Source organism: Agelaius tricolor, unplaced genomic scaffold (assembly GCF_023055355.1).
Source record: "Agelaius tricolor isolate 1412-34295 unplaced genomic scaffold, bAgeTri1.0.p SCAF_8, whole genome shotgun sequence".
NCBI classification, from domain to species: domain Eukaryota; kingdom Metazoa; phylum Chordata; class Aves; order Passeriformes; family Icteridae; genus Agelaius; species Agelaius tricolor.
The window spans coordinates 19,539,369-19,567,145 of record NW_027269268.1 but is presented as its reverse complement, the minus strand read 5'-3'; the positions used below and the strand labels follow the sequence as shown (position 1 = coordinate 19,567,145).

At 42.5% G+C, this 27,777-nt stretch overlaps 1 protein-coding gene across 2 annotated transcripts in view; it reads right to left on the bottom strand.

Annotated features, from left to right (window-relative positions):
* Positions 1–14,039, bottom strand: part of PPP3CA (protein phosphatase 3 catalytic subunit alpha) — a 171,174-nt gene extending 157,135 nt beyond the window's left edge. The window contains exon 1 of one of the 2 annotated variants that reach the window (XM_071431847.1): positions 13,395–14,039. In XM_071431847.1, the coding sequence (XP_071287948.1) occupies positions 13,395–13,452 (58 nt within the window). In that variant the 5' untranslated portion in view covers positions 13,453–14,039. The remainder of the gene's footprint in view (positions 1–13,394) is intronic. The other variant, XM_071431848.1, reaches the window with a different exon arrangement.
* Between the last annotated feature and the right edge of the window lie 13,738 nt (positions 14,040–27,777).

The window sequence follows — 27,777 nt, the reverse complement described above, 5'->3', positions numbered from 1 at the left end:
ATGCCACTATGAAAAAATCAGATGAACCAAGGACTAGGGAAAGATAAATACTTCCTTCCAGTAATTAGAAAATGGACCTTTCTGATAGTCATATTAGAAACACTGGCAGTAACTATGAAAGATTTATATAAAAGCTTGCTTTCCCTTTTTCTTACAGGTGTCTAAAGCAAAGTACAGTGATCATACTATCTGTCCTGCTTCCAAGCTACAACAAACTCCAGAGCTGCACATGCTTGGGAGATTCTGAAAATTCTCAAGAATCTTCAGAGAGAGATCTGTGCAAATCTTGTGCCAGCAACACTACTAGCTACATATGGATGCATTAACCCATTATATATATATATATATATATATATATATATATATAAAATCTTCCCAATGCAACATATCTTGCTGCTATGCCAGGATAATTATTTACCTGGTGGACCCTCAATCACACAAAGAATTCTTCCTGTAGAACACCTCATTAGCAAACCTAACTTTGAATTTTTAAGGGAGATTTCTCTACTTCATGTTGGGTCAAAAGATCTCTGAATTGATCAACTGTTTTAATTATCCACTTAAGAGAGCCGAGTAAAAGGTGGTCACAGAAGGGTTGAGGTTGAAAGGGGACCTCTGTTGGTCAGCTGCTCCAACCAACACCTGTCCTCAAGCAGGGTCAGATAGAGCCAGCTGCACAGGGCCCCATCAAGATGGCTTTTGAATGACTCCAAGGATGGAACTCCACAACCTCTGAGCAACCTGTGCTAGTGTTTGAAAAGCACAAAGTTACTTACTGTGAGAGCTGTCAATTAGTGTACGTTACCTCTTGCCCTGTCACTGGGCACTGCTGAAAAGAGCTTGGCTGCCCCTTCTCCATTTCCTACAACCAGCTTTAATACAGCCAGATAAAGCCCCTCTGAGCCTTGTCTTCTCCACACTCAGTGGCCTCAGCTCTCTCAGATTTCCCTAGGCCCAGGGCCATCTCTGTGCACCAGCACTGAACTTGTTCCAGTATGTTCACATTTTTCTCACACTGGGAAGACCAGAACTGAATCCAGCACTTCAGGTATGGCCTCACCAGTGCTTAGCAGAGGATTTACCTCTATCAACCTGCTAGCAACAATTGTCTTTATGCAGCCCTGAAGGCTCTTGGCAAACTCTCCAAGGCAACCCATAAAAACCTCTGTCTCCATAACCAAGGGGTGAAGGCAAAGAGTCTAACACACTTTCAGAAGCCAGAGGAACTGAATTATAACCAAAAAGATATCTGCAGAGTAACTTGCTGATGGGCAGTACTTCTGAAATTAGCCAAGGTTAGACAATTAACTTACAGCAAAATACTGTCTGTTACAATAGGATACAAGATGTGAGGTTAAGTGTACAGAAAATTCACATGCATTTAAGACTTCTGTTAATGACAGCACTATCCCTCATCTTCTCTGTGGTAAACAAACAGCATTTACATGTGAGGTAAGCGTCACCTGAGAGTCAGAGCTCCAGGGAAGGAACAGTACCTTGTTAAAAGGATTAAAGTATGCTATTCCCTAATGTACAAGCTTCTCTATATGCATAAATTAACTTCCATGTACTTTCACATGTCCCACAAACTGTGAGATATGGACCAATTATCATGAGCCCAGCAAAGTGCCACAAAGATGACTTATGGGACCAAGGCATCTCTCCTGTGATGAAAGGCTGAGAGAGCTGGGGCTGGCCCAGGTGATCTCCAGAGGTCCCTCCCAGCCTCAACTATTCTGGGATTCTGTGAAGCTGTCAGAGCTTGTGCTTTTTCATTGAGAGTGACTGAGAAAGATACTTTTTGACACATCATTCATAAAAATTACAGATACACTATTTCTCCAGTGAAGTGGAAAGCAGAAGATTAAGTGATCGGGGGGGGGGGGGGGGGGGAAATCGGGGCGGGAGGGGGAAACCAAAAAACCAAATCAAACCATACCTGATGAGTAGTCAACAGCCCAGAAGCTAAAACTGATCTCTCAACTGAAATGAGTTCTGGTTTTTCCCCTTTTGTAGTACAAGTATGGGATTTTTTTTGAGTTCGCTTCTTTCCTCCAACTACCAAAAGTAACCTTATCTCAGGATGCTCCAAACACAGGACCCTCAAGTCATTTTCCCCTCCTTCTTACTGATAACATAACTACAGATTAAAAGTTATTATGGTTAACAAAAACTATAAGCACTTTATCTCCGTAAACATTTTTTTTAAATATGGAGAAAGTTTGTTCTCTGACAATCTAAATCAAACTTAGGGGTATACACACAGAGTATATGACTAACTAAAAATTTCACCAACTGCCTTTGCCAGTTCTCTGCTTGTTGAGAGTCAAGTTCCCCAGAAGCTACTACTCAGCTTCCTGCCCTGCTGCACAGGCACCTCCAGGATACTCACCTGAGCCAACAAGGCTCGTGAGGCAAAGCAGTACCAAAACAGCTCTCTTTGGATTTCTAAACTACCGTAGTTCTAAATTCCCTTAGTAACACTTCACTGCACCCCCTTGCCCACTATGCTCTTCATTTCTTCCTCCCAAACTCTCCACCTGTCATCCCAATACACCATGTAATGCCATTAGGCTCCCCTCTAGGAATCACAGACACCACCACTTGGGTGACACACAACAGCAGGTTTCTCAGGGAAGTAAATAATGCTCCCATACCTGTCTGCTATGTACATCTTCAGTAATACCCCTAAGTTACTCTCTTATAGCTGAAAAATAAATTAAACAGATTTTATTTAAAGTGACCCAAATGTGTTCATTACTGAAGAAAACTTCTTTGTAAAGGGACACAGAAAGAATATATATACATAAAGTCTGCTGCTTGTTTTTCCAACAATGAAGAACAACCATATGCACATAGACAGAAAACATTTCAGACTACACTTCTGAAGAGAGAGCAACAGTGAAGCAAACTTTCTTGGCAAACCAGCCACCTACAAACAGACAAGTTCATCCTCACTTGGTAAATGAGCATTGCAAAGTAGAAAGGCACTTAGCTCACTCTTAAAATAAGTGCTAATGCTGTAAAAGATCAAATATAACAAAGTATTTTAAACCAAAGAGAAATCATGCACTGAAAAAGGAAGGCCAAAATAAGAAATCCTAGGATGACAACTTGATTCACAGTTTACTCAAGTTAATGAAAGACTCCAACTCCCACAGATTTCAGCGGGTTATGAAACAGGTCCTGCAGAGGGAAATGTTCCAAGTCACAAACAGCAATGCCGTATTTTGATACGTAATTGCCACCAGTGCCTATGAAGAAATCTCTGGTGTAAAATAGAGAACAAATACAGTAATCTTGCTTTCTCATTTTAAAAATGGCATGAAAGAAACAACAAAAGAAAGTTATTGAAGAGAACTAGATTGTTCCCAGCTGTTGTCATAAAATACTACAGCTGTTCATGTCATTGCAGCTAATGACCAGTTGCACTTTTTTAAAGATTGTAACACAGTATGACCATTGTAATCTACATCAAACTGAAACTTGGCAAGCATCATGGAAAAAAGACCAAGAAATCATTTAAATCCTATTTTATTTTTTGATTTCTGTTCATGGGTTGGTTTTGAGTGTTTTGGGGGGATAGGACGGGATTTTGTATGAATGGTTCTTTATTCAACTTGTCAATTATGCTAAACTACTTACAAAATCATGGTAAATAACAGGTATTAAATTATCAAAATTTTCTTTTCCAGTAATAAAAAGATAATTGAACTAATAAATCCTGGTTTGGTTTGTTTTTTTGGTTTTTTGGGGTTTTTTTGTTGAAAAGAGGTGTGCTGACTTAAAAGTCTCAAGTTGAAAGACGATGATGAAATATCTTTTCTCTGGAGCCAAGAACAGGGTAGGCATCACCATCTAGAAGCTTTTAATTGCTTTGCTAACTGAACTATACATGAACCAAATCAGACTTTTTCATAAAGATTCAAGTACACAAATGCAAAGAAAAGGTTAAAATAGAAAAATTCGTATATATATACACATATAGTTGCAGAAAGAATTTTCAGATACAGCTCTCTCCAATGGAGCATTACTCTTTGACATATGGAGAAAAAGCTAGAGGAAAGCATGTGTTCCCACATAAAATCTCCACAGAACTTCAAACATACTACTTCAAGTAATTTCATGGAATTTCTCAAGAAAATGAGAGAATATAGGTTCTTCTCTAGCAATGTGTCCCCCCCTCCAAGATCATCCATACATAGCTATAGACCAGGAAGATATCACAATCCTGCACTTCTTTTTATCTTCCTTATAGTTACCAAGAAAATAATTCATGAAGAAAATTAGAAGTCATTTTATCACTTTCTCCACTTTAAGACACAAAAACACTGCCAGAGAAATTCCAACTACTTTGGAAAGATGATGACCTAAACACTGCTTTGACCTATTTTCGTGGCAGTGGCCTGGGACTCTGTAACAAGTAGCAAACACAGCTGCAACAAAAAACCTGTGACAATGAAACTTCCCGATCCAAAGGAAGAAATAATTGCTAAACATGCACTTATAGCCAAACTTAGCAACAGATAAGTTAGAAGCTGAGCCTCTTTGAGCCTCTTTTCCTCACTTTGGGACACCTATTTAGACTGCAAAGGATTTCTTTCCAAATGATGGTTACTTCAAAACACAAACAATCCTGAAACTTTATGCAGCAACACAGTTACTCATCTGTCACTATCAGAAAAAAAAAAAAAAAATAAAGTAGAATTGTAAACCCTACCTTCAAATACAAAAGTCTAAATTAAAAATAAAAATCTAATCACACACAGCATGAGGCCAACACTCTAGTTTAGGACAGTTTGGATTCTATTAATTAAGCCTATTGAACAATGCCCAGAGTGACTGTTTTAAGACTCTCTGTAGCATCACATCTGCATAAGCCATTATTAACACATGTTATTTTCACCATTCCAATCAGAAGTTCAAAGTGCACTTCCTTTCTTATAGCAACATTGTACAAAAATATCAAATCTGCACAACTAGGAAGTATTAGATGAACACTGTAGCAGAATTTACTCCATAGCAATTTTGGGTTTGGTTTTTTTTTTTCCCTTCAGCTCGGCATTGTGCAAAAGTCAAGATAATTCAAAGTATTTTGGCCAAAAGCAATCTGATGCAATAAAATGCCTAAGCTAAATGCCTCTAAATGATGGGATGGAGAAAAAGAATATAGGATAGAATACTGTTATAGCAATATCTGTCTCCATCAGTACATGTTTCATCACATTACAGCACTTTTTAATTTTGAAAGCTTGATTTTATTAACCCAGATATGCCTTCCTCAAAGACGAAAAAGTTGCTGCATCTTTTGTCAAAGACTTTATAAAACCCTTTTTTAGCATGGTTTTTCCCTTTCTTTTCCACAAAGGTTTGGTACAGTCTCCATACAGACTAGGTTCTGCACCTTTTAATCCTAAAGTTTAAGGTGGGGGTTTTAAAATTCACTCATCTGTGGTGAACCTCAGGATTTTTCTCAAGTATTACCAACTTCACCAAGTCTTACCCTTCATTGCTAACTAACTCCTATGTCTGATTATAAAGGCACCAAAGCAGGAGGGCCCATACCACCTCCCTTGCAAGTTAACCAAGAACACACTGCTTATGCTGGCTTTGCAAAGCACACAAGTTGAAACTAACAGTGTGTTTGAGTGTTCAACATAAACTGCAAGAAACCTGCAAGCAGCAGCTGAGCTGCAGAATAGAGACATCCCTCTGTGACAAGCTGGGTAGAGCTTGAGCAGCAAACTGACAGTGGAGCTATTCACTGAAAAGAAAGCTACCGTCAGCAGCTGGCTGCAGAGTTACAACAGAAGTCTGAGAAGAGGCAGAATATACTTCCCCTGTTCTCACAGGCTCCCCCAGGCACCTACAGATGCACCAAAAGGAAAGATACAGTGTTCCATGAACCTCTTCCATTAAATACATGCACCCAAATCACTCAAATCTACCAGGCAGCACTTAGGCTGCTCATCTCATACTTAGCAATAAGCAAACAAGCATAAGAGCAATGAGGAAAGAAGAGTTTTTAGAAATGCAGGACAGGAATAGACAGGAAAAGGGCATTTTGAAACCTGAGAGGGGGAAAGCATTAAAAACCCAACTTGCTGACAAGTAAAAGGAGCTGCAACACAAGTTCAGCACAGCTTTTAATTACAAGTAGAATGAAGTTTGATTGATAGACAGTTTTCAAATGAAATGTTTTTGAAAACTGGTTAAATACACCCTAAAGGTTGCTATCTACACCTTAGACACAAGCACCCCAAGACACACAAGAACTAACTTCTAATTAAAACCACCATTTCTAATGTGTGGTGTCTTTCCACTCTGCTTCTTTTCCTCTCCAGCTCCAAACATACATGGTGTTAGCTGACAATTAGCTGAAGATGATGCTGGCATCCTAAATCAATCTTAAATAAGACAGTCATGTTCTCCTCATACAGCAGTGTTGCTGTATCAACATTACCATGCCTAAGCTCTCTTATAAATAGAGATTAAAACACACATAGTTAAGGAGGTACTGCTCTGGAGGTGTTATTTCAACAGTGGCAGCTTTCTGGGGGAAGAGTAAATAGGGTGGGAATTAGTCCAGATTTTTACCTTTAAAAGAATGATTTACCATCATAATAGCACTTATTGTCTTCCTGGTTTTCCACACGTGATCTCTGGTCTCTTCCTTCACTCAGTAATTATAGGAAACCATTAAGTATGTACCTGGAATACCACCTCCAGCAATTACCCATCTCAATCCACAACCCAAGTGGCAGACCACTCAGTGAGCCCCACACTTAGATGAACGTGCACAGTTAGGCTGCACATGCAGTGTAATGGTTTTCAAAACGGGGGTGATACTTTCCACCATTACTGAATAGACATAAAATTATCTTTTATGGGGGAAAGTCAAGATAAATGACTGATTATCAGAAGGGGAAATTATTTGAATGTTCAGCTGAAGAACTATTGTGAAATCACAGCCTATATTTGATTCATGAAACCACATATAAAAGAATATAAGAAGGTACCTTTTCATGAAGATGATTTGAAGTGGCTTTTACTTCAGAAACTTGTGGCTTCTTTTATGGCATGCTTACAGTAAGTGTTAAGCAGTATCTCTCCATCTTAAAATACTTTTAAGGAAGTAGTTTTTTCCACATTCCTTGAAGCTATGAAGAAGAAACTAATCCCCACTATAAACTGCTTCAACATCACTGAGTAGCCTAAAATAAGTTAATATTCACAGTTAAATGGAGTACCAAGTTTAACTTATAGTCCTGGTTTTGTACTATAAGTAGGAGCCACTCAGCAAAACATAAGAAACTGGAAAAAAAAAACAGGAAAGATGAGACGGCAGTATCCAGGCTACAGGTACTTATTTATTGCCATTACCCAAAATTACTTTTGATAGAAAATCCCTTTAGAAATACCAGACAAAAAACACTGTGCTGAGTTCTAGAAGCCTAGAACCACAAAAAAAGATAATTTAAAATATCAAGTTATATAAACAAAGGTAAATATATTTTGCACATGATCTTCCTGCCACAACCTGCACTGCAACGCAAGCATATCCACACAACAACTATCATCTCTAAGCGGGATACATGTGATGGAAGTAAATACCATTCAATTTGGGTATGGATAACAGAGAGAAAACAACTGTTCTCTTCAACATCCCCCTATAGAAAATGACCTCAACTGGCTCATTTTTTCCAATTAAGTTAAATGCTGATATCATTCAGTACGTACTCCTCTTTCAAGATTACAAACAGCGGTATTAAAAGCAGCAGCTCCCTACTGAGGCTCAGTCAAAAAGAGCAGGCAACAGAAGGCAGCTTTAGCCAACGTGGAATTCAGAAGAATACAAAAGGTTTTTAACACACAAACAAGGCAATTTTGTGGCTCACTTCATATCAGTCCTACGACTCAGCACACTCAGCAAGGCACTCTCATCATACAGCGCACGAGAAAAGCCTCCCACCTATGCAGTGCAGCAGTAACTCTGTAAGAAAGGCACCCTTCAGCAAGTGCACAATTTTCCCCTATGCCTATACAGCAAAAGACTTGTTTCACTAAAGGGCTTATTTACAAAATGATCTTAATGACTAAGAGGCTCAGTGAGTTCATAAATCAAAACAAATCACCAGCTTTATTACACATAGTCATCAAAGACTGTACTTTGGTTTTGTTTCAGTTTCTCAGCACCACACTCATAATCCCTCACGAGCGTTACACACATCCCACATACACACACGGGTTTGCACAATGTAAAACATACAAAGACTGCAACACCTAAGTGTCATCCAGTTGATAAAATCTATTGGTCTTACAAGTATTAACTTAGTTTTGACATGAGGTAAGAACAAATCAGTTACATACATAAGAAATCATAACACAGCAACCTTATTTTCTTTCCTAAACAACCATAATATCTCTCCAAGTATATTCAACTGTTTTCTGCTCCTAGGTGCCTCTCACACAGCTTGTTTCCTAAAGGTACCTGGAGATCTGCAACTATGGAGTACTAAAACTGAGGTGGATGTACACCTGCTCCTTCAAATGAAGGTAATAATGGACAGGGAACAGAATCAATCCCCAGCTCTACCAGTGCCACCTTTCTGGCATAGCTGTGGGTGGATTCTCTAGTTAATAGTACACCTTGAACCCAGATGCAGTCTTCCTCAGGACAAGCAGTGTACCCCTACGTAACAACAATAAATTCATTAAAGTGAGCTTTCCTATGCCAACAGAAACAGCTACAAAGCAATTCCTTCTTTTTCCTCATGAGGATCATCCTCAAAAGAGAGGCCTATCATCCTTTGCTGCATTAGACAGTTAAAACTATTTAAGTAACCCTGGTCCTTGCCATAAATAGGCAATACCCAAATTTACACCAAAATAAACACCAAATCCACCAGCATTACAGATGTTCAGTTCAACGCATTGCTTAAAAACCACTGAAGCACTTGCAGGACACATCTATGCTGGAAAAACAGAAGCAGGCTTCTGCAATTCACCAGTGCTGGATTCCAGCCTGGAGCACAAGCCTTTGGTGAACATACACAAGTCTCCCTGGACTAATGGGAATTACCAATGAAGTTTAGAGTTTCCATTATTGACAGCAATTTTGCCTCTCACAAATCTGAAATTAACACTGATGGTGAGATATCGATCGTGAGCTGGCATTCATATTACATTACAAACAACTGTCAGCCTGCACTTTAGGAGAGCATTAACAGTAACACAGTTTGAAATCCAGAGACAGCAGTGTCTGGTTTTATTGTGTATTGTCAATTGCTGATATAACCATGTACACCTCCCCATGCAACGCACAAGAGGAAAGGACAACACCAAGGATCACAAGCCATGGCTACAGCCCTTCTAAACAACTGAGACAGAATTATTTCATTAAAACTCCACTTCCAATAAAAAAGCACCAAACAGAAAAACCCAGACAAAAGCATACAAGCATCTGACCTGCCCAGGAAAAAAATCAAAACAATTAGTGTCCCTAACTAACTGCAAGATTTCCAAGAAATACTGACTTCACTTTTTTTGTACGACTACTCCAGTTGACTTTCAAATTTTTATTTATGATTACTATGCTTTAGTGCAGTATTCCTCAGAGGCACTAATGCAACACTAAACACGTTGAGGAGGTCAAGTAACATGATACATGGCTTTTCCTTCCCCCTGGGTGGGGTTCAAATCTTGCTAATGTCAGTAGTGAGCAAAAGCTGTTGACATCAGGCAGCTGAGCCATGTGAAATGAGCTACTATCCTCAGTCCAGTTTTCCCTGGACAGGTATTCCTACCTTCACAGGAACAACCAAGCCTACACTCTGGCTGCCAAGTCTCAGGAGTTAGAAACAGCATGGATAAGGAATAGCTTCCTCAGTCACAAAGAAAGACACTAACTTTTAAGACAGCTCTGTTCAAGTGAAAGCTGCACCATACCACTAACAAAAAGGCAAGGAATTTCAATTAATTATAAGCACATCAAGTCAGCACCTCCTGCAACAGTATGTTGTCCTGAGCCTTGATCCCACAAACTTCTGAATGCACCTGAATATACAGTTTATCATATTTGCAGTCAACAGACCAAAGCGTTGCTCCTCTACAGCATGACAAAATTCAGAGTAAAGATGAATTGTGTGATTTGCATCACAACATACATACCATCCTCAGGAGAGCACCAGAGTAAAATGAAAGTGCCCCTCAAACCATAACTGCATTCTCTGGAATAATTTTACTTTTTTCTTTAGCCCAACAAAACAGACAGTTTTGTCAATTTTAACTAGTTAATTTGCTTCTGGAAAGTTACCATTACACACAAACCTGAATTTCATCTTTACACTTCTCATCGTATGACAGTGTAAGATATGCATAACAAAGCCAGAAGACCAAGACGTTAAAAACATTAGGGGCTCCCAAGCCTTTTTCCCCACATCCCAAAAGCGTGTTTTATTTTTGAGTCAAATCAGTTCAAGCACAGTTCAGACAATTCAAAAAGCAAAGAAAAATGAGTATGAGATTAAATCCTCGCCTATGGAAAAGCTCCACTTCTCCATATATTTGAGCGTTTTAAGCACGAGAAGCAAAAAACAAAATCAAACCCAGAGCAACCCCCTGAAGAAGCAGCTCTCAGGCACAAGCAATTTGCACAAAGCTGCTGGAACTGTAATCCCCCCAAGCCCATCCCACTGTTACGTAACAGTGCCAAGCCAGGATTTTTCACCAGCCAGCTCAGAGTTACTGTTAGTAGGAAACATCTCCTCTCACACACCAGCAATCAAGAGGATTAAAAAAAAAAAAAAAAAAAAAAAAAAACAAAAACAAACCAAAAACAAAAAAAAACCTATAATAAAATCAAACAAAAAAAAATCCCACACAGTCGAGCAGAGGGAAAAATTTAATCCGGAGACTACATCCATGTTAAAGGCATTTCCTTTAAGTAAGGTTTTATATGATATTCTAACTTAGAAGAACTAGCTTGCTTTCTCAGGTTACACTTTACCAGTGTTACCGTATCTGGTTATTCTCTCTAAAATAACAAGACTTCAACTACTTATAGAGGTGCTTACAATATAACTTTCAATTTAATTATTCTGTGTTAATTTGACATTGCAAGCACATTTCAGTTCTTCATCTCAAGAGGGTAAAAATCATGTCCTATATGACAGAAACAACAAGGTGATCTTTCCTTTATTACCATCAGTTTCTTGACTTCCTTAATGTCCATAGGAAGGCAGTGTGAAGTGCCTATGATGCAGCAAAGAATAATCCCATGAACTATCACTTGACTGTGTACTACACTCTTCAGATGCTATTTTAAGACCTTAAAAGGATTTCAATATTTAATGGAGGCCTGAAGCAGTTAAGCAGATCTTCACATCTCCACTGAAACACTGACATTATAAGACAAACAGTTAGCAGGGGCAATGGACACCCAAGCAGCATGTATGTTCTTTTCGCTCAAGACTTGAACTCACTTTAACCAAGTTGATTTCTCTCTGAGCTGCATTATAAAAGTATTTAACTATACACACTGCTAAGTTTTCTTAGAAATAGTGGTTTTAGATGTTTGAGACATTTACATGTGGGAAAAACACAAAGAGCAATTGCTGACAAAACACATTCAGATGAGCTGAAAGCACTAAAGGTTTTGTAAATACTGAAATAATTCCTGTTGATTACAAACATTGTCTTAAGCCAAAGGAAGCTGGCCACAGCAAAGATCAGGACGTTTGGTCATGTACTAGGACCACGCAGATTAAGGAAATTAAAAAAAAAAAAAAAGAGATACTCCATAATCTCCTAACAGGATGGCCATTTGTTGTTTCTACAGGAGAGGAGTATCAGCTAAACACAGGCTTTAAAGCCTACTCTTGGGGTGATATAATGGACTGAAGCTTAAATTGTAAATATTCCAGATATTACAAGTTAAAGGTGAATTTACAAGCGATTTTCTTAAAATTCTTGCAATTATGTTTCTTATAATATCTGAATACCTACACTTTCCTTTGGAGGGGCATAAAATGAAGTAAGAGGGGAAAAGGCATAAGATGGTAAATATAAACACAAAACCATAAATAACACATCTTCCCAAATAATATTTACACTGAGTGTTTCATTCTGGCATACACTCATGTAAATACAGAAGTGTATGTATTTCAAGGCCATTTCCATTTCCAGCTTTCCCAGGATATGGACACATCCATGCTGCACCTCGGATTTGTGCTGTCCACCGTAGCATACGGGTTATAACCTAACTGGGTGAAATACACTACAGCTGGATACACTTGGCTGTGCGCCCAGTGCGGAAGGAAGAAACAAACAAGAAACAAACAAACAAAAAACCCAGACCACTAAATACACGTGCACTTCCTACACACCGAGAAATGCACATGTGCAATTTACATCAGGCATCACCCAGTAAATAAAACCTTGGTCTGTACTGCGGGGCACAACGTGTTGTCAACCCAAACTCTCATTTGTTTATACGGCCGAGGCTGGCAGCACAGGCGTCCCTCCGAAGCAGAGAAAAGATCATGGAGCCCATCCGTGTTTGTGCCGAGCACCCACACGGCCATCCGCACGCACACGCGGGAGCACGGACACGGTACGCCCGCCGGATAACTTCACATCCTAGCAGGCCGGGCCGTCAGCAAGAGACGGCGATGGAGGAGGAGGAGAAGGAGGAGGAGAAGGCGGAGGAGGAGGAAGCAGCTTTCGCCGCCTCCCACAACGCCCGCGGCCCGCTCCCCCTCGCCCGGCATCCCCGTCGCGGGTGCCGCGGGGGCGGCCCTGCGGGAGCGGGGCACGGCGGAGCCGAGCGGCGCAACCGGTCCCCAGCAGCGGCGCTCGGTGTGGGAGCGCAGCCCCGGCTGCTGGCGCGGGGAGTCTTCCAGGCATCCTTGCTGCATGCGGGGAGCGGAACGGCAGTGACAAGCGGCGGCGCAGCCTGCGGGGGGGCTCCGGGGAGCGCGGTCCGGAGGAGACGGAGGAATGGGGGATGCCCAGAGGAGCGGGCGGGGGGAGGGGGCCGAGCCCTGCCCTCCTCTCCCCCAGGCACCGGGGCGGGGGAGGAAGCTGGGGCTCCCCCTCTCTCTCACGCCAGCCCTGTGCAGCGCCTTCAAGACGGAGGGGGGGGAGGCGGCGGGGGGAGGAAGGGGGGGAAATGCTGCAATGTAGCGCCGGGCAGGCAGGCGAGGGAAGCCGCAAACCCTCCACTGGGGCCCGGCGCAAGCCCCCGGGCCGAGCCCACCCCTCCCAGCTGCCGCGCCGCCGGCAGCCCCGCGGTACCTGCCCGGGGCTTGCGGGGAAGGGGGGACGGACGCGACCCTTGCAGGGGGCCCGGCGGGAGAACCCGGCCGAAAGGGCGGCGGGGGCGCAGCACCCACCTTTCACCACCCTGTCCGTCGTCGATAACTTGGGATCAACGGCCTTATGCTCCGACATGTCCGGCGGCCGGGGAGGCGGCGAGGCTCTCCCCCCTCGGGCAGGGCAGGCGCGGGCTGAGGCGGCGGCGGCCGCTGCGGTCACGGCTCCGGCTCCTCCGCTGCGGCCGAAGTTGCCGCGTCCCGCCGCCGCTCGCTGGCTCGGCTGGGCTCTGCCGCGCGGTGCCTTCCTCCTTCGTCTTCCTCCACCCCCGTCCTCCTCTTCCTCCTCCAGTTAATTATTGCTGGCTTTCAATCACGCCTCCGGGCTGTGCAGGACGGCTCGCTCTTCCCCCCCCCGCCAAAGACCCCGGCGACAACACCCGCGGCGGGCGGCTGTCAGGCAGCGCCAGCAGGAAAAGCCGCGAGTGGACGCGGGCAGCAGGAACAGCCAGGTTGCACACGCAGCGGCCAGCCCTGCGCTTCCTTCCTCCGCGGCGCGCCGCTCCGGCTCCTCCCGCCGCCGCCGCCGCCACCACCACGGCCGCCGCCGCACGGGATCGGGATCCGGATCCGTGTCTTCCCCGCCGCCCCCCGCAGGGTCTCTCCGCGCCTCGCACCGACACCGGCCGCGGCCCCGCGCGCCGCTGCACACGCTCCGCCGCGCAGCCCCCGCGCGCCGCCCGGCCCCGCCCGCCCGGCTCCCGCTCCCGGGCGCCGCCATTGGCCCGCGCCGCGCTGCCACTCACTGCCGGCGCCCCGCCCCGCCCCGCGCGCGCCGCGCCGCCCAGGTGCGCCCGCCCGCCGGGGCCGCGCATCCCCCGCCGAGCGCCCGCACCGCACGGCCCCGCACGGCCCCGTCCTGCACTGCACGGCACGGTCCGGCACGGCCCCGCACGGCACGGCCTGCGTGTGGCCGCGGGAAGGAGCCTACTACCTGCCGCTCACGGGGGCGGTGGCTGCGCGCCGGGAACCGCGCCCGGTTGGCCGCGCCTGCGTGCCCCGCCAGCCCGCGCGGGTGCGGGCGGGCGCGGAGCGCTCCAAGCGCCTGCCCCGCGTGGTGCCCGCCCCGAGGTGCGGCGTCCCCGGAGGGGTGACACGCAGGTACCGGCACGCCGGGGCTGGCCTGCGCGAAAGGAAATCTTCTTAAATAGCATCCTTGAGCCGGGGGGCTGCTGATCCATCCCCTCGGATAAAGGAAAAATACATCCATCGCCCCTAGCTGTGTGTCTTGCCCAGCGCATCTGGCACACCCCAACGCGGGGCATGGGCTGGCGCAGCCTGCAAAGCTCGGCCTCGATGCTGGGACACCACTGTCCCCTCAAATGGGCCTGCGAGGACAAGCAGAATGGCCAAACATGAGTGAGAAGTGTTCGCCGCCCCCAGCCGGAAGAAATACAACTCTTGTTTCATGTTTCTTAGAGGATTGGAAGGTACTTTACTGTGAAGGTGTCCTCCACCATTCCAGACAACATAAATATTGTTATGGGCTTGTTTATACATGTTGTTCAGGAGGAGCTATTCCTGACTAATTTCATGACTAATTTCCAGAATAAGGCTGGGCTGTTCTGGTTTAGTTTAACACCGTGAGTTTTAATTAAAGAGGAAAATAGGACATACCTGTTCTGGAGAGGGATGTTTACAGAATTGTTGTTGAATAATTTCTGTGTAGATGAGCCAAGAATCAACAAACACCTAACCCGGCTTCTCACTTCCCTCTGGGGTGGTGTACAAGTTGCTTGCTTAGCAGATACTATAGCTTTAGAAAGCCACCAAGAATATAAGATGGCAGTTGTGACACATACTCCCTGCTTTGATCTGCCTGACATTTTTAGGGGACGTTTTGTTGGCTGTCCTTGTGGTATTTTCTCTGAGCATAAGAAGACATTGTATGTGACTGACATTTAGTAGAACAGCATGAGTTCTCAGCTTGTTCCAATAACTGTGGTGAGCTCCATGTGCTGTGACCATCCTCTTGTCCCAGGGGCACAGACTAGCTGGTAAGAAGCTGCCATCTGAGATTCCTATTGCAGCGCTAACATGAGGCATTCTCATGTGAAACAGAGCTAGGGCTCAAGCGAGGGTGTCATATATATGCCCAGAAAAATCCTGAAGCCCATGACATGTAAGCAGAGATCTCCCCATATGGTAGGCATACTTCATGAAGCATGAAGGGCAGAGAAGATTCTGGACAGAAAAACCCCTACATCTTCATCCCCACTGCTGGGAAACACTGCCCAGCAGCACTTGGTGCTCAGACACGGAAGGAGAGGCAGCATGTGAGGAATGCAGTATGGCCAGTACTGCCTCCATGTTGTGGGCCCCAGCTGCATGAGGTGTGGAGCACCAGTTTGGATCCGTTCTTCTGGGACTGCAGGCGGTTTGCATGAGTCATCTGGATTTGTCTTCATAGCCTGGAATAACAGAAGCTCTGGAACTCTCGAGTTTACATTTGCTCCCCCATTAATCACAGGACAAGACTTCAGTGCTGCTTTTTTAATGAGAAAGTATCATTGTTGCTGCTGCTTAAATAAGAACATCCAGCATGTTTGTATTCATTCTGAAGCCTATATAGGAGTTCTTCATTTTTAACAGTTTTCCTTTCCTTCTGGTTTTCACCTATAATATGCCATCCAGGCTACGTAAAGCTCTTTCATTTTATCTCGTGGAGGGTCTTGATAATTCATCTGTTGAATGTGTTCAGTCTTCCTTGCCAAGGTAAAATCCTCATTTCAGGTCATCTCTTCTTAGGAGCATTCAGATGAGCTTTCATAAGACAAAGGTCAGTACCACAGCCGAATACCACGAATCATGCCACCTCTGCAAGGTATGATACAGCCAAGATTCAGATCACAGGTGTAAGACCTCATAACTACTCTGTCTTGTTGTGGTGAAATCTTCACCCCATAACTTGTTTCCATAGCAAAAGGAAATCCTTATCCTCCTTATCCTTGCTGTGATGGAGGGAAAGGAAGAGAGAGAAATCGCCAAACATTGTCTTTGTTCTCTGATAATAGTAACAAACTGACTGTTTCAGATTTGTGTTAGCAGTACAGGTTGTATAGGCATTCCTTATGACTTAAATCTGTCCTTCAAATCCATCCACACAAGTAGTCCTTCAGGTTTTCCTTACACTCCTTGGTCACAGAAGAATTTATTTTTCATGGGATCTGAGTCCTATTAGATTCCTTTTTCTCATTTAACAGCAGGAGGAGAATATGAAGATCACATCTTTGAGTGAAAAGAACACAGTCAGTGGATTCTGGGAAAATTCTAACACATTTGACCTCTTGCATCACTAATGCCTAGTAGCATTGTTAGTCATTTCATCCCCTAGTAGAATAAAAGCCCAGCATGATAGATTGGATGCTCTAGTCTTCCAAAGAGCAGTCACTCCTAATTACTGATTTTGAGGACAAGCTCTGTGAGATCTGGGGGAGAGATTTTCTCCAAGTCTGGAGTAAGTTAGTACCCACCTCTTTGCCTCAGATGAACAATTCTGTTCCATTTTAGCAGAGACATGACAATTCTTTTAAGCAGCTCTGGAAAGTAGCAGCATCCAGCTGAAGAGGAAGGAGGAATAAATGCCCATACAAAGAGAAGTCAGTAATTCAAACCGGACTTTCATAAAGACACACAGACTGAGGGATTTCAAACTGTATCATAGATCCTATGAAAAATTAGCAGTCAAGTTGTCTTGACTCTATTTCAGCAGCAAGGTGAGGATTATTTTATAGACATGTAGTAATACTTTTGCCCACTGACTCAACCAATTAAGATACTGTTTAAAAGTATTGATTGGAAGAAATAGTATTTAAAATTTTAATCATTATTATTAGAGAAAGACTGTTCTACCTACAGGAGTCTGTCCTTCCTGCATTATTATTAGCCTCTGGAAGATCTGGCTCCACATGTAATAAATGTAAGTTTGGCAATATCTTGGAAGTAAAGGGGAATTAGCAAGGGCCCTTAAATACTGTGGTGGCTGGATGGAAAATATGTGCAACAAGGTTAGTCTGGATATTGGTGCTGCCTTAAATAATGATTTTCCTCATTTTTCTTTCAAGAGAGATGTGAAATTGCTTTGATTTACTTCCCTTCAATATAAAAATTACTGGGGATTCCCAACATCTTTGTATCTATGTCTATTGCTTAGGCCATAGCCTCTATAGCATCATTACAAGGGTAAACAAGTCTACAAGATTAAAACCACTACATACCAGTCTATGTTAATAGTGTGTCTTGAGGAGATGCTCCATAGTGAACTCAACGTTCTATTACAGCTCACAGTCACAATAGTGACAACAAGCACCTAAAACTTTCAAAAGACCTAGATCCATCTACATTTAACTAAAATAAATTTCATAGCAAGTGTTGTATACTAGCCTTGGATAGGCAATATAATTTATCAACACTCCATGTGTTGTTTGGTTCCATCATATCCTCAAGAGAGGAAATCCACCCCCATGTAGAGAGCCTACACAAAGGACCACATAGCAATTTAGATCACCATCAAGGGGCGCTGTCTGAGGACTTTTTTGACAATTGTTTTTCTCCTCTTGTTCTACCTCAGTACAAAAGAGGGAGATAGATAAAGGGCCTGTAGCAAGTAAATTCTTTGTATCATTGAAATGCTTTCTGGTTATGTTGGCAAGGAGATGGAAAGTTCAGATGGCAAAACACAGACACATAACCCATCACTAAATGTATCCTCTCCTTTCTTCACTCATGGTCTTCATGGATCCCCTGTGGGCACTTAACCCGTTGATCATCAGCCTCTCTGGAGCTTTGCATGTTTTTCCCAGCATTCATCTGTTGGGCTTTTGGCTTGGCTATCTATGCAGGTTCTGGATTTTGTCCGGAAGTTTTTAGAGGAATTTATACACACTGTTAATGATACTGTGCCTGGTTGAGAAAGCAAAGCTAAATAGATAATTCTATAGAGAGTCATGGAAGGGATGATACCAAAAGGAATTTTGTTGCAATAAAATGCTAGCAATGGCATCTGGAATACAGAAGAGAGAAAGGTTAGCTACAAATTCCAAGATGCTGAATCAGCATGGAAAACAGTAACAACTGGTGCCATGAACAGTTATACAGAGTTTGAGTGACATTTCAAAAGTCAACAAATAGTGAAAGAGAAGAACACAAGTGAGAGAAAATAACCTTGAGGCCTGGAAATTGTTTACCCCATGCCAAAACTGGCCTGCTTACAACAGGTTTCAATATAAAAGAAGCATAACTGTGGTCATTTAAGGCTGCAAATTAATATTTGCATTCAGATTAAGCCTCTGGTGCAAAACTGATCCACATGTCATGCCTGTAATCCCTCACAGCATGCAGATGCAAGAGAAATCATGCAAAGGACTTCCATATCTGTCCCCATTCCAATACTGGTGAGAAGCAGCCTAACACAAGTTTCCTCCACTGCAGTGTCAGGTTTCCTAAGAGGCACCTACTTTCATCAGATGACTCCACTAAGCCCAAAGGTGAAGACCAGATAAGAATTGAGTTTGGATAGGAATAAAGCCAGCGTAAGAATAAATCAAAACACCAGAGATGGAAAGAATCATCTCAAACTGGAAAGCATAGTCAGAAAGTCACAGAGCCAGGTGTTTGAAAACCAGAGTCCTATTCTAAGTCAAGTCAGGACTAGGACAAGGTGAGGTACAGGAGCATAACACAAAGGAAGCAGGAACCAGGAATCAAGACTAAGCAAACAAGAATGAAAGGCAAAAGAGTCAGAAGCAAAATACAGCCAAATGGCACTGCAGGCTGCCAAGAACAACTGGTGGAGTTGCCTGACACATCTGCTATTAGAGGAAATTAGCCAAGCTTTAGCTCCTGCACAGCTGGGCCACAGTCCCAGTTGCCCTATTGCATCCAGCTGCAGGGCCAGTAGCCCAGGCAAAGCCCAACAGTGTGGTTAAACATTCATTGACTTAAAACTTGATCTGCAGGAGTAGCTTGTCCCTATAAATTTACTGGTGCAAGCAGCAGGTTTTACTCAATTTATGTATCCAGCAGAACACTGCACTGATTTGCCTAAATGTGTTTAAAATTATTGCTTTAATTAAGCACTGCAAGTTTGTGCAGTGAAAATGTGTTACTGTAGAAAAAAACCAAAAAGCTGCGCGTCTGAAGGCAGGCAAGAGTGCCGAGGTTCCCAGAAGTGGAAAGACATCCCCTCATCTCCCCCTACTGGTGCGCCCGTCCCGGAGCCTCTGCCTCTGCCAATACGTTGTGAAACTGAAAGAAAGGACCCTTGGGAGCAGCTTCCAGCATCGAACTGTTCTCAAGATGTTGGCAACAGCTTAAAAACACAGTCCTGCTATCAAGAATTAGTCATTTGCTCCCAGGGAGTTCATCCTGCAGGCTTTGGTTGTTAATTAGACATCGCTTTCAATGGGAGTCTACAGAATACAGATTTTGCAAGGGGCTTTAGGATGTTATCCCAGTGAATATTAAAATCTTCCAGAAAATATAAATTAAGAAAGGAGTAGAGGGAAAGCTCACTGCATTTTAAAGATGTTCTTGCATTAAAAAACATCATGACAGACCAATGCCTGTTGAGAGAAATGAACAATATTTGAAGGAAATGGGAAGAGCAAAATGACAAGATATATATTCATTTTGTATTATAAGTATCTATATATAACTGATTTACCTCTGGTGTGTTATTGAAAACTACTAGTGACAGAAGCAGCTGAACAGATCCTGGAGTAAGACATGATACCCAGGGTGTTTAATACCCAGGATGCTTTTCTGCCTCCTTTTTCAGGAGTAAGGCTGATGACAGAAACACAAGAGCAAAGAGGAATGTGTGTAATTACTTTTGCAAGAGTAAGCCTTATTTGCTTTCATAGAGATGCCATGAATTATTATTTAGTTTTGCTGCCTTTATGGCCTGAAAACAGTATAGATTAAATCCCTGCCACTTTAAAGTAACATGCATGGAACACATCCTGGAGTAAATTATTTATTCAAGTGCCATCAGTGCCAGCTGAAGGCTTGGTGGCAGCACACCATAACTGGTGCTAAGAGTAAGATAATTAATCACAATAAGTTGATACTCAAGTAACAAACACTGAAAACTCTGATTTAGTTGCCAAAACTCTCAGAATGTAAAGTGTCTTGTGATATGTTATTTAAAGAAGCATAGTGAATATGAAAAGGAACAATGGACTAGAAAGTGTTTTCCAAACTGACCTCCTGTGCTGTCTTTTCTGAGGAACTTTAGAATGGATAAAAAAGGACAGAACAATCTTATCTCTGAATGTATGTTTGTAAAATTCCCAAATATTTTCAAAGCAAAAATACTGAAAACTAGAGATTACCATACAGTTTAAGGAGCTCTAATTAATATAACTACAGTATTTAATTAGATGTAAATAATTCAGTTGGTTTAGTGGTAGCACTACAAAATATAAAAACCTTAATTTAATTTTCAGACTGACCATAAATTACACATTGGAAATCCAGATTCTCACTATCCCCGAGGCTTTAAACTGCTGTACAATGCAAAGTTGCTTTTTAATGGTTATAAGTTACACTTACACTCACTTAAAATACATTTTATGTTCCCAGGGTGATGCAGAGCAGCCCTAAATTAAGGGAAACTGGGTTTCTAATTGACTACAAACATTCTTGACCAGGGATGCAAGTTCAGTGCTGCTGTCTTAACCAACTGCAGCAAAGGAGAAGAAACTGTCACTGTGGCAGTGCCCTACTAGTCCCACGAGGCTTTCCTGCAGGGCAGCTTGCAATACTAGGTATTAATCTCATGGAAAAAAACCCCAGAAATATTGACAGCCAATCTCTCCCCTTCTCCCCCTTGCACCTATGTCACTGAAAAAACATCTACCTAAGGCATGGCACAGGACATCCTTTCAATTATATTTTAATCAAATTGCTTTTCATCAGCTCCTCAAACTTTATGTAAGAAGCACATGAGCCCCTTTAATCTTTCTCCCTCCTCCCTCACTTCTTAAAAGAAAGTTTCAGTGCTCTCTTTGAGCTTACTCAAAAAATGGCATTCAGCACAGCAAGAGACGCATAAATCTTCTGAATTGCTAAAAAAGTGGTACCCAGAGGCTGTTTTGGCTCTAGATGATGACAATTGAATGCACAGGACTGGAGAACACCATTTTAAAATACTCAGATAATAAATTTTCCTTTTAAAGTATCCTAGCAGCAGAGACGTGATGTTTTAGACATGATATGTTACTGATGTGTTAGAAACAACAGGAAGTGCCTGGGAATGATCAGAAATTAAGGCTTCACCCCTTTAAAAGGTGGCAGGATCAATAGTTCAGCTGAAGTGCATCATCTACACCAGTGTATGTGGCATAGGCAAGCAAAAGGAGGAGCTGGAAACCAAGGTGCAGCAGAAAAAGTATGACCCAAGTTGCCATCATGGCAACAATGTGGGTTGGTTCACACAGCTGGAATGTTGTAATGGATAGTGCACTGGGTGTAGGGATAGGCAAGAAGGAGAGGTGGTGGGGTAGCCATGTATGTGAGAGAGTGGTTGGATGGTCTAGAGCTTAATGATGGTGGGAGTGTTGATCTGCTGGAGGTAGAAAGCCTCTGCAGAGGGATCTGGACAGGTTGGATCAATGGCTGAGGCCAGTTCAATGAGGGTCAACAAGGTGAAGAGCTGGGGCTGTCAAACATTGGAACAAGCTGCCCAGAGAAGTGGTGGATTTACCATCCCTGGAGGAATTTAGAAGACTTGTAAATGGTGCATTAGGGATTAGTGGTTTAGTGATGGACTTGGTGGTTCTGGGTTACCAGCTGGATTTGATGACCTTAAAGGTCTTTTACAAACAAATGATTCTATAATTCTTATTGGTACAGAACACATCCATTCTGTAAATAGATGTCCTCTATAGGATGGGACAATTTCATCATCTTGACTTTGACAGTTTGTGAAAACAATTTAAACTTAAGGCAAGGAGCAGACATTAACACTATTCAAAACTATTAGGATGTTTCTTATTGAGTGGAAGCAAACACTTTTCAGTTACTTTTGCTATCTTAGCTTTGCCAATAAACCCAGCACTTGCGTTCGTTCCTTTATATGACACTGCTTTCTGCCTAAGAAGGAAATATTTCTCTAACTCTCCTGGAGTTCACAGTTATCCCAAGAGTAATGACTTCTTGCTGGTTGTCTTCCAAAGGATGTTGTCAGCCCCTCAGTAGTTCATTTCGGGTGAAAATAACCCTTGTGCCAAGGCCAGGCCAAGATCATATACCAAATAAGTCCCATTAAAATCTTCAGATAAGGCATAAATGACATTTAAGTACTACAGTGCTGACCTTCTGCTCAGTAGTGAATTAGTCGAATGTCTGCAAAAATGGGTTTGCTCTGAGTTAAAAAATTGGCAAGTGCTTATTCTGACCTCACAGTGGGATTGGTGAGACTTGCAAAATTGAGTAGCCCAGGACATGCATGCTCTGCCAGATTCTCAGAAGTTTTCCCCTTAAATATATCAGCTGAGAGAGGGCTGATGACAACTGTACCAGTGAAGGATCTGGATGCTGTTACAATACATTGGTCCCTGGATACTTAGTGGCTGGGAGCAGCCCTGGCACCATGACTCCTGCCGAACACAAAAGTCACAGAGAGTGCTAGAACCATGCGCTTGTGCCATGTTCCCCCCAGCTGGGAAAGAGTGTCATGTCATTTCATCTCTGAATCTACCTATTTTAGTCATGGAGCTTACAGGAAGAGAAAGGGAAGGGAGATGAGACAGAGAAAAGTGATTGCTGCTATGCAGATATACAATTGAATGAGGTCTAGCAGATGGCAGATGACCTGAACTCTGTCTCTTCACTAAAATGTTTTCCTTTTGCCTCCTTCCTGTCCAGACTTAGCTTGAGCTGTCACTTTCTATTCTTGCTCCAATTTTTTTTTTTCAGTCATTGGGTCAGCTGGGAAAAAAAAGTGTTGTTCACTGGGAAGAAAGAAGACAAATGGATGCTTCCAACACCATATAATTAGAGTGCAAAGCATAGCCACAGATAAAATATAGGTGCATGTAAAATATGGGAACCAGACCTTCTGCCTTACTAATGCAATTATTCATATGCATGGCAACACAAATATGCTGTGGAAGGAAATCTGTGTCAGTGATAATGTTTGTTCAGATATTCATTTGCATATTCATGGGCTCAGATGGAGAACATGCAATGAGGAATGATTGGTTCACCTCCTTCCACTTCTGTGTCCTCAAAATTTTCCTCTTTTGTTTTCCCTTCTTTTCTCTCTTTTTAGTTTGGATTTTTTTATTCCCCGTCTTTCATTTTGGAAGTACCTGGAACAGTATTTCAGAAAAGTTTTATAGCAGAATGTTTCCCTTTAAGGATGTAGATTGCACCTTGGAGTAACCATACACATTCTTCTAGAAGAGCCTCTGCATTAAAGCTGCTGCTCCTGCCTTCCATTCCCTCCTCCCTCTTCTTTTTCCCCATCTTCTTAGCTTTGTTGTAGCCCACAGTGGGCAGTGATAGGGAGGGATGATTAAGACACTGCTGTGACATTTTCCAGTGATTCTTTCCCAGGAAGGAATCCCCATTTCACAGACTCCCAACATACACCCTCATAGTGTACAGAAGTGCTTTCCAAAGTATTCAGGTGATTCTTAATTTTAAACTCCATTATTTTAAGTGGTCACCAATTTCTCCCAATCAGAGTGTGTACTTTGAATGTCATCAAGCTTTCTCTGGTCACTGTCTTTGAACTATCTACCAACATAAATTAGGGTAAACTCTGACTATGTCACTCACAGAGATGAGCTTAGTAAATCTGGGATTTTCCTATTTAAAAAATTGCTAATGCTGCTCTAAATATATAATCACTGCCAACAGTAACACACATAGCAGCCAGCTTCCATCTGCATTGAGATTTCCCGGACAAGCTGTATAATATCACTCCAGAAACTACTAAGCCTTGGCAATAATCAGAAGATTGGTGGTGGTGAGACAATCCAGAAACAATGGATGAAGTTAATCAGGGAGGCCAATGAAATAAATACTAGCACAAAACTGAGGAAGAAGAAACTGCTAGGAGCAGAAGAAACATACTAGGAGCAGACACTGGCCTTTCACCTCAAAGCTCTTCATATTCTGCATATCATTCATATATAATATTCCCATTCTAGGAAGAGCATATAGGAAAACTTGTATGAAGTAATGCCAAAAACATAATATTAAATTGCTTTAAGAGTATGCTGATTTTCCAAATGGAGAAAGGAGAAGAAAGAATACTAATACCCTTCTGTCCATCCTACCTGCCAATTGCAGAGAATAACTTCCTTTCCTTGTGCAGACAAGCTATATAAGAAATAAACAACGAGAAGTTTCACATTTCACATTCAAAGATGCAGATCTTGGAAGCTGAACTCAGCAAAATTCACTCTGGAAACAAGACACACATTTTTAACACTATGAGTAATTAACCAGTGGGATTTCTTGCCCTGGAAGATGCTGGGACACTTGGAGCTTTTAAATCACGTCAGGGTGTCTATAAAAAGATGCTGTCTGCTTCAGTTGCAAGACACTGAACTCAGTGTAGAAATCGGCTCTGCTATGAAGAATGTTGGACTAGATGGTCCCAAGGGCTTTAGTGATTAGGAAATACACTCAGGAACAGATCCAAGTGTAATACCCAATTTGCACAAATACTGGTAATGCACACAATTTATGAATTCACTTTTGCTGGGAACATCAAGCATTCAAATTTAGAGTTAGCTGTCTGTGGTTGCACTAGTCACACTGTAGGACAGAAGGTATGCAAGAGGAAGAAAGTGTGGCTTCAAGTGCAACCAAACCAAAATTCCAATTAAATGTGAATCCTGCATTTGCACATTTTTATTTATGTATTCACTTTTTAAAATCACTTCTTTTTAATAGCCTGGGAATGAAGAACTGTATTCCAGTAAAAATAATACAGTGACCAGCTACAGCTAGAGAATGAAAGGGTATCAGCTCAGAAAAGCACTGCTTAACCCTGTATTCACCAACACCAAGTTGTTGAGACTCCCAAGCACCACAGTCTGCATTTCTTCTGAGACATCTATGTGTCTTCATAGTTTAATTTGTATCATCCACTGTAAACCTGAGTACAATTGCAGTTCCATCAGTCTTAGCGCCCTGCAAAGCAAAACCCTTGTCCCAGAGTGTAAAGAGAAAAACTCCACTTTACTCTCATCAGCCATTACCAGAAAGAAATTTCAGACCCCACTGATGGAGCTTTCCCTTGGAGCACTGGTCACCAAGACCAGGCATCAGGAATGCAGTGAAGCAGTTTTCACAGCTCATGCCTTGTTGGTTTGCATAAAAGTTTGGCTTTTATCCAAAGAGCTAGAATCCATGGCAGCTTCTCAATCCTAGGAATCATATATTTGAATGCTGAATGCCCTGCTGCCTCCAATTAACTCAGAAAGTTCTTTATGGCATTTTATGCCAGCAAATTTATCAATTCAGCCCGCTGACTATGCAAGTCTTTTTTTTTAAATACTCTGCACTGAATATCTGTAGGCAAGTAAAAGATGCCATGCATGAAAGCACAGGAGCTTTCCTTAGAAATTCAGTGACAAAGTCTCTTTCTTGGCTGCTTCATAGCACTGACACTTAGGACATCTCTCTAGTGGTACTCTAGAAGTTATTGGTCATAGTTCATCATGAATTTGCTTAACCTTATCCAGCTATTCATATGAAGTCCATCATGAATTTGCTTAACTTTATCCAGCTATTCATTTGAATATTGTCATTCATTTGTCAGATGAATTTTGCCAATCAGACTATCTAGATGGAATATTTTAGTCAGAACTTTGCCCTAAATTGCACTTTGTTTACGATTTTAACAGGAGAAAAAAAAAGGGAGGAAACATTCAAGCCATTAAAGCCAGTGGTTTTACCTTACTCCTCAATTAGTCCATTTATTTCAGTGAAGCTCCACAATCTTCCACAAGAGCTAAATATGTCTCCCAGTATATTTTTACTGCCGGGAATAGTCCTTGTGCAATTCAGAGTGCCCTGGGCTGCCACTGAAGGAAGGTACCATGGTGATCTCTGAGAAACCAGACCTCTTAGGTGAGATGGTGAGATGTCAAACTGAGGTCCTCAGAATTGCATTTCCAGACAGTAAGACTAAACGGAACTAGCTGGGGATACCACAGTCCTCACTGCACAGTCCTCCTGTAGCTGTGAGATAGTTGTTCATCATTTTGCAATACAAACTCTCCTCTAGTATTTCTACATTTTTGATTTTGAGAATTGAGAAGCCTGGAGCTCAGTGCTTTTTCAAAACGTAATACGTGCCAGATGCGTATTTGTCCACCGCATGGTTATGTAAGAGCAGCTCAGCAAGTCTCTCTGCTTCTCCCTTCCCATGGCACAGCAGACATGATTTAAATCCCAGCCTGCAATGCTTGCTGCGTGCTGGCGTCTTTCCACATGAGAGGTTTGAGATGTCATAGGCCACAGGACCACAGATAGGTAGCTAGCAATCAGTGCTGCAAGATTTCCTGGTCTATAGCTAGATATTAAATAGCTATAACAAAAACAGACTCCAAACCATCTTTCCTTAAAGCATAACTCCTCCATCCTGAAAACTGCAGGGTAGGATTTGGTCAGAACTGATCCCCCCACCAAAAAATTCAGCAGAATTTTAGGAATTATTGACCTGTCAATAAACAAAAGAGAAGAAGAGGCATACATCCTTTGATTTTACTGATTTCTTTTCTTTTGCTCTCTTGTCCCCCATGTATATGAGTTTTGAAATCTAGATGAACAAAACAATATGTATTGTAGCAGTACAGGAAAAAGAAAGCCCTTCACTCTCAGTTGTTCAGGCCCACACACTACTGCTGAGGTACCATTTTGATGTCCTGTTCTGGCAGCTGTGTAATTATATCTCAAGTAGCATAATTAGATTCACTGTGCACACACTCACTGAAAGAGAGATGTACAACTGCAGTGGCTTTCGAGATAAGATTTTTATACTGATGCTCTTTCTGCTGCTATACGAAAATTCTTGTAGTGAAGTCAGTGAATCACAGTAATATGTAAGTGTTGACAGCTATTTATGTTAGGTCCTTTTGAATTTGTAAACAGAATATGACAGAACTAAAGCAAACACCAAGAGGTTATTTTGCACTCTGCTGAACTACACAAAGCGATATAAAGACATTTAGAGAAGATTTACAGAGCTGGAGAAAAAGGCTGCACTGTAGGATGAAAATTCAAGGTTGTCTTGGAGGAAAAGCCTTCACCTGGGAAAGTTCACCCTTGTAACATCATGCTGGTTCACAGGAGCTTTCCATTTGTATAAAGCATTTGTATGATTCCCAAAGCAGGCGTGCTCAGCATGTGCACATGGGCAGAGGGTGCAGTGCCAAGG